Source organism: Hibiscus syriacus, unplaced genomic scaffold (genome assembly GCF_006381635.1).
Source record: "Hibiscus syriacus cultivar Baekdansim isolate YM2019G1 unplaced genomic scaffold, ASM638163v2 tig00110432_pilon, whole genome shotgun sequence".
Classification (NCBI taxonomy): domain Eukaryota; kingdom Viridiplantae; phylum Streptophyta; class Magnoliopsida; order Malvales; family Malvaceae; genus Hibiscus; species Hibiscus syriacus.
Window position 1 is genome coordinate 740,399 of NW_024062735.1, and position 8,462 is coordinate 748,860.

At 31.9% G+C, this 8,462-nt stretch overlaps 1 protein-coding gene across 1 annotated transcript; it reads left to right on the plus strand.

Annotated features, from left to right (window-relative positions):
• Positions 1-7,271: 7,271 nt before the first annotated feature.
• On the plus strand, positions 7,272-8,134 carry LOC120125551 (zinc-finger homeodomain protein 2-like). The gene has a single exon (XM_039143953.1). The coding sequence runs from the start codon at positions 7,426-7,428 to the stop codon at positions 8,125-8,127; it is 702 nt and encodes a 233-aa protein (XP_038999884.1). The 5' UTR covers positions 7,272-7,425; the 3' UTR covers positions 8,128-8,134.
• The last annotated feature ends 328 nt before the right edge of the window (positions 8,135-8,462 follow it).

Sequence of the window (8,462 nt, forward strand, 5' to 3'; positions counted from 1 at the left end):
TCATCTTCTTAAAGGCAGTGTGGAAGGCTATTCTTTGCCTGTGCAAAATTGACAGGTCAGTAGGGAACTGGAAATGTGAGTTTAATTGGGCTATTGCTCGACTTAAAGGGAAATTTTTAGTGGTTTACTTCTTTAAAATAGCTTGGTGTGCTTACATATATTGTATATGGGAGTAGAGAAATTATAGGCAGTTTAGGTGTAAATAGACACATTAGTGATATAGTGGAAACAATTAAAGGGATTGTTAGGGTAAAGGTGTATAGGAAAGTTATTATGAGTGTTGTGATTAACCATGATCTCTGTATAGTTTGGGGAATTCAGTCCTCCTATAAGGTTGTTTGGTTTTGTATTGGTTGTAGCAACGTTTTTTCTGTTGTTTCTTGGATAATAAAAATGAATTAGTTAACCAAAAAAATTTATAATAATAACTAAACTTAAAATTTTATCTATATGTTGGTTTTATAAATTATTTTTTAAAATGATATTTATTTATAATTATTTCTCATAATGATATTATTATTGTCACATATAATAAAATGCGTCTATACATCACATCTTTTGTAATATGTATACTTATTTTACATGATAATCTAAACAACATATAATAAAAATTTTATCATTCGGTATAATGTGTATTTGGTCAATCGTAACTTTAAGAAGTTTGAATAAACTTAAAACATTTACGTGAGATAATGCGTTTTAGAAAATTCTATATGAAGTATAAGTATAAGTTTGTATACCGAATGAGATAAGGTGGTATGGCATAAGTTTGTATGGTTTCCTTTGAATGTTCACAATCATTCTATAGTTACTTGGATAACAATTCTGGACAAACTGCCTACTACAAATAGGTTGATCAAAATTGGGCTGCTGGTTGATGGGAGCTGCAGACTCTATTGTGTTTTGCCTGAGACTAGGAGTCATCTGTTTTTTGAGTTCATCTTCTTAAAGGCAGTGTGGAAGGCTATTCTTTGCCTGTGCAAAATTGACAGGTCAGTAGGGCTCTGGAAATGTGAGTTTAATTGGGCTATTGCTCGACTTAAAGGGAAATTTTTAGTGGTTTACTTCTTTAAAATAGCTTGGTGTGCTTACATATATGTATATGGGAGTAGAGAAATTATAGGCAGTTTAGGTGTAAATAGACACATTAGTGATATAGTGGAAATAATTAAAGGGATTGTTAGGGTAAAGGTGTATAGGAAAGTTATTATGAGTGTTGTGATTAACCATGATCTCTGTATAGTTTGGGGAATTCAGTCCTCCTATAAGGTTGTTTGGTTTTGTATTGGTTGTAGCAACGTTTTTCTGTTGTTTCTTGGATAATAAAAATGAAATTAGTTAACCAAAAAATTTATAATAATAACTAAAACTTAAAATTTTATCTATATGTTGGTTTTATAAATTATTTTTAAAATGATATTATTTATAATTATTTCTCATAATGATATTATTATTGTCACATATAATAAAATGCGTCTATACATCACATCTTTTGTAATATGTATACTTATTTTACATGATAATCTAAACAACATATAAAAATTTTATCATTCGGTATAATGTGTATTTGGCCAATCGTAACTTAAGAAGTTTGAATAAACTTAAAACATTTACGTGAGATAATGCGTTTTAGAAAATTCTATATGAAGTATAAGTATAAGTTTGTATACCGAATGAGATAAGGTGGTATGGCATAAGTTTGTATGGTTTCCTTTGAATGTTCACAATCATTCTATAGTTACTTGGATAACAATTCTGGACAAACTGCCTACTACAAATAGGTTGATCAAAATTGGGCTGCTGGTTGATGGGAGCTGCAGACTCTATTGTGTTTTGCCTGAGACTAGGAGTCATCTGTTTTTTGAGTTCATCTTCTTAAAGGCAGTGTGGAAGGCTATTCTTTGCCTGTGCAAAATTGACATGTCAGTAGGGCTCTGGAAATGTGAGTTTAATTGGGCTATTGCTCGACTTAAAGGGAAATTTTTAGTGGTTTACTTCTTTAAAATAGCTTGGTGTGCTTACATATATTGTATATGGGAGTAGAGAAATTATAGGCAGTTTAGGTGTAAATAGACACATTAGTGATATAGTGGAAATAATTAAAGGGATTGTTAGGGTAAAGGTGTATAGGAAAGTTATTAGAGTGTTGTGATTAACCATGATCTCTGTATAGTTTGGGGAATTCAGTCCTCCTATAAGGTTGTTTGGTTTTGTATTGGTTGTAGCAACGTTTTTTCTGTTGTTTCTTGGATAATAAAAATGAAATTAGTTAACCAAAAAAATTTATAATAATAACTAAAACTTAAAATTTTATCTATATGTTGGTTTTATAAATTATTTTTTAAAATGATATTTATTTATAATTATTTCTCATAATGATATTATTATTGTCACATATAATAAAATGCGTCTATACATCACATCTTTTGTAATATGTATACTTATTTTACATGATAATCTAAACAACATATAATAAAAATTTTATCATTCGGTATAATGTGTATTTGGCCAATCGTAACTTTAAGATGTTTGAATAAACTTAAAACATTTACGTGAGATAATGCGTTTTAGAAAATTCTATATGAAGTATAAGTATAAGTTTGTATACCGAATGAGATAAGGTGGTATGGCATAAGTTTGTATGGTTTCCTTTGAATGTTCACAATCATTCTATAGTTACTTGGATAACAATTCTGGACAAACTGCCTACTACAAATAGGTTGATAAAAATTGGGCTGCTGGTTGATGGGAGCTGCAGACTCTATTGTGTTTTGCCTGAGACTAGGAGTCATCTGTTTTTTGAGTTCATCTTCTTAAAGGCAGTGTGGAAGGCTATTCTTTGCCTGTGCAAAATTGACAGGTCAGTAGGGAACTGGAAATGTGAGTTTAATTGGGCTATTGCTCGACTTAAAGGGAAATTTTTAGTGGTTTACTTCTTTAAAATAGCTTGGTGTGCTTACATATATTGTATATGGGAGTAGAGAAATTATAGGCAGTTTAGGTGTAAATAGACACATTAGTGATATAGTGGAAACAATTAAAGGGATTGTTAGGGTAAAGGTGTATAGGAAAGTTATTATGAGTGTTGTGATTAACCATGATCTCTGTATAGTTTGGGGAATTCAGTCCTCCTATAAGGTTGTTTGGTTTTGTATTGGTTGTAGCAACGTTTTTTCTGTTGTTTCTTGGATAATAAAAATGAAATTAGTTAACCAAAAAAATTTATAATAATAACTAAAACTTAAAATTTTATCTATATGTTGGTTTTATAAATTATTTTTTAAAATGATATTTATTTATAATTATTTCTCATAATGATATTATTATTGTCACATATAATAAAATGCGTCTATACATCACATCTTTTGTAATATGTATACTTATTTTACATGATAATCTAAACAACATATAATAAAAATTTTATCATTCGGTATAATGTGTATTTGGTCAATCGTAACTTTAAGAAGTTTGAATAAACTTAAAACATTTACGTGAGATAATGCGTTTTAGAAAATTCTATATGAAGTATAAGTATAAGTTTGTATACCGAATGAGATAAGGTGGTATGGCATAAGTTTGTATGGTTTCCTTTGAATGTTCACAATCATTCTATAGTTACTTGGATAACAATTCTGGACAAACTGCCTACTACAAATAGGTTGATCAAAATTGGGCTGCTGGTTGATGGGAGCTGCAGACTCTATTGTGTTTTGCCTGAGACTAGGAGTCATCTGTTTTTTGAGTTCATCTTCTTAAAGGCAGTGTGGAAGGCTATTCTTTGCCTGTGCAAAATTGACAGGTCAGTAGGGCTCTGGAAATGTGAGTTTAATTGGGCTATTGCTCGACTTAAAGGGAAATTTTTAGTGGTTTACTTCTTTAAAATAGCTTGGTGTGCTTACATATATTGTATATGGGAGTAGAGAAATTATAGGCAGTTTAGGTGTAAATAGACACATTAGTGATATAGTGGAAATAATTAAAGGGATTGTTAGGGTAAAGGTGTATAGGAAAGTTATTATGAGTGTTGTGATTAACCATGATCTCTGTATAGTTTGGGGAATTCAGTCCTCCTATAAGGTTGTTTGGTTTTGTATTGGTTGTAGCAACGTTTTTTCTGTTGTTTCTTGGATAATAAAAATGAAATTAGTTAACCAAAAAAATTTATAATAATAACTAAAACTTAAAATTTTATCTATATGTTGGTTTTATAAATTATTTTTTAAAATGATATTTATTTATAATTATTTCTCATAATGATATTATTATTGTCACATATAATAAAATGCGTCTATACATCACATCTTTTGTAATATGTATACTTATTTTACATGATAATCTAAACAACATATAATAAAAATTTTATCATTCGGTATAATGTGTATTTGGCCAATCGTAACTTTAAGAAGTTTGAATAAACTTAAAACATTTACGTGAGATAATGCGTTTTAGAAAATTCTATATGAAGTATAAGTATAAGTTTGTATACCGAATGAGATAAGGTGGTATGGCATAAGTTTGTATGGTTTCCTTTGAATGTTCACAATCATTCTATAGTTACTTGGATAACAATTCTGGACAAACAGCCTACTACAAATAGGTTGATCAAAATTGGGCTGCTGGTTGATGGGAGCTGCAGACTCTATTGTGTTTTGCCTGAGACTAGGAGTCATCTGTTTTTTGAGTTCATCTTCTTAAAGGCAGTGTGGAAGGCTATTCTTTGCCTGTGCAAAATTGACAGGTCAGTAGGGCTCTGGAAATGTGAGTTTAATTGGGCTATTGCTCGACTTAAAGGGAAATTTTTAGTGGTTTACTTCTTTAAAATAGCTTGGTGTGCTTACATATATTGTATATGGGAGTAGAGAAATTATAGGCAGTTTATGTGTAAATAGACACATTAGTGATATAGTGGAAACAATTAAAGGGATTGTTAGGGTAAAGGTGTATAGGAAAGTTATTATGAGTGTTGTGATTAACCATGATCTCTGTATAGTTTGGGGAATTCAGTCCTCCTATAAGGTTGTTTGGTTTTGTATTGGTTGTAGCAACGTTTTTTCTGTTGTTTCTTGGATAATAAAAATGAAATTAGTTAACCAAAAAAATTTATAATAATAACTAAAACTTAAAATTTTATCTATATGTTGGTTTTATAAATTATTTTTTAAAATGATATTTATTTATAATTATTTCTCATAATGATATTATTATTGTCACATATAATAAAATGCGTCTATACATCACATCTTTTGTAATATGTATACTTATTTTACATGATAATCTAAACAACATATAATAAAAAATTTATCATTCGGTATAATGTGTATTTGGCCAATCGTAACTTTAAGAAGTTTGAATAAACTTAAAACATTTACGTGAGATAATGCGTTTTAGAAAATTCTATATGAAGTATAAATATAATGTAAAGTTTTGAAGACAACAATTTTATGCTAAAGTGTCTGATTAAGGTAAGTTTTTAATCTATGTAATATTTCAAGATCTATTCGCTGACAATGAATCAAAGCTGCATTGTATCATTTTTCATCTCAATAAATCATGTGTTTTACTTTAATTTTGAGTCTTATGGTTTTTTATTAGTAATTTTAAATATTTGACCTCATTTACTTTTAACTTGTCTAACTTGAAAAATCAGGTTTTATAAATTAATATATATAAATATTTATAATAATCTGATACATGTAATTTTACTTTAAAATTCATATATTTATATTTTGGTTCCTATCATTTAAAACTTTTTTTATTTTAATCTTTACAAATTTATTTTTCTTTCAATTTGATCCATGCATAGTAAATAAAAGTTATAATCAAACCAAACTACATGAAAACAACCATCAACTCCAAAAATGTCAACGCTAGCTGACAACAACATTAGGTAAAATGTTGTCCTTCGTAATTCCTAAAATCATTGTAGATTTCACCCTAAAATGCCTAAATAATCGTATATCATCCATAATTTCCTAATTTTTAACCAATTTCCTTAAATTTACCATAAAAGTATCACATAATTTTTTCTAAACTCTTAAAAGGTGTGCTTATCTAAGTACATCTTTCACATCAACCAATAAAATTCAAGTTATCTATTGATTAAATTATGATGTAGGATGAAAATACATCTAATTAATTATATTTTTTAAAAGATTGATTTGATTTGATTTATTTTTACTATACGTAAAAAATGAGTGTTTATTTGATAAATAATTAGAAATAAGTATTATTTTAATAAATAATTTATAAAATCGATATTCGTAATTAAAGCAAACTTTAAATCTTGGCTAAGTTAAATATCCCAAAAACAATGAGACGAGGATGATTACTGATGTTATTTTGAATGATTTTAAACTGATACATTGTTGAATTTGAATGATTATTGATGTAAAAGAAAAACAATGGAGACGAGGATGATTTTATAAGAAATAAAAGATCCAAAGGGTCACCGCCGCTCTTACGAGTTTCAAAGCAAGTGCCCACCACGCGAATCACAAGAAAACATTAATTGTAACAGGGAATTCGTAATTTTCCCTAATCTGGTCTTTTCTCTCTCTCTTACAGAACACAGGGGAAACATTAATTGGATGTTGACGCCAAGCGCGCGTCACAAATGTCGGAAAGCATTAGCGCACGTAAGACGTAATCCCAAGATTTGGTTTTAATTTATTGCATCCGCAAGTAATTCCGTGTCCCTATCTTCTTATCTCATCCGTACTACCACGTTACGCGCCACCTGACCTCACCTATAGGTCCCACCGTCCCATGAGCGCGTGCAAGTATAGCCCCCATTAGACCATGGGATAGTCAATCGGCAAATAATAATGGATTGGGTCAGGACGGCCGGCTGGATTTTGGTTCGCACTTAAATTACACAAGAACATCAGCCTCCAAACGCACTATATTTCTCTCGAGAGACGATCTGTCACCAAAAGAACTTCAAAAGTTTCACTCTTATTTTAAAACTTGAACCGGACCGACACGAATTTGCGCTTAAAATAAAGCTGCTTAGGGTTATCATCCCTAATGCAAATGAAGTTTCAGTGTGGGGATATGCGCGTGAAACTTTGAATTCCTTTCTTTTGTCCGCTGTGTAGAGTTTACCCTACAGTGGGCAACCCCAAACCTGCTATCTTCACTGTAAAAACTCGGTTTTTAGTATTTTTACTGAACAGTCAAGAGGGGAAAAAATATGAAGTTAAAACCAGCCCAATTATTTATACTGCAGTAAAAACCCAGAGCCTAAACAAGAAAGCAGCAGCTATTAAGGGAGTTGATTTCAAGGTCCCTTCGGGAAAACATAAAAAGAAAAAGCTTCCCTTGCAGATAGGAAGAGAGAAAAAGTGAAGGGAAATCCAAAACAAAGCGTTAATTTTCTTGTATTTGAACCTTTTCTTTTAGGGTAATTTGCTTTGGTTGGAAGAAATGGAGTTCGAGGATCAAGACGAACAAGAAGAAGAGATGGGTTTGGCACCGAGTTATAACTCGCTAGCAAACTCAACTGGAGTCAAAATGTTAGGCGTTGAACCGGGTTCAATAACTCCAACTGGTCACCAGCTGCAGCAAACGCAGCCAAGGTATAGAGAGTGTTTGAAGAACCACGCGGTGGGGATCGGCGGCCACGCCCTCGATGGGTGCGGTGAGTTCATGCCGGCTGGAACCGAAGGTACCCTTAACGCTCTGAAATGTGCAGCTTGTAACTGCCACCGTAACTTCCACCGTAAGGAAACGGAACCAGGTTCTCCAAACACCTTCCCCACAACGGACCTCTACTTCCACCAGCCACCGCAGTTCACACCCTTCTTTAGAGCGCCGACAGGGTACCTCCACGTGACGGGACAGCAAAGGCTATTAGCTTTACCGTCGACTTCAGGTGGCGGAGGAGGACATAGCAGGGAAGATCAAGAGGATGCTTCCAATCACGGGAGCTCGAGGAAGAGATTCCGAACAAAGTTCACACAAGAACAAAAGATGAAAATGTTCGAGTTAGCCGAGCGGTTAGGGTGGCGAATTCAGAAACACGATGAACCGGTGGTTCAACAGTTCTGCAATGAATATGGCATAAAAAGGCAAGTCTTCAAAGTTTGGATGCATAATAACAAGCACACTCTTGGTAAGAAACCCTAGAAACAGCGTGTGGGGGATTTTCCTTTGGTTGTAATCTAGCATTTGGCGCTATGAGAGTAATTATGAAGTTGGGGATGGATTATTATTAATTAATAGTACTGTTAACTTCGAATTATATTAGATTATCAGTTAATGTAATGGCTACTTAATATCAAATTTAGTTCTAATATATTTCCTTTTATGTTTCATCTAAACACTATATTTTAACACTCTATTTTAATGTGTGCATTGAGGCGAATTGGAGACATGCAAGCTTTCACGAGTAAGAACCATATACTGAGAAATAAAACAAGATCGAAAGGGTCAATGATGATTTTCCTTTGGAGTTTGGAGAC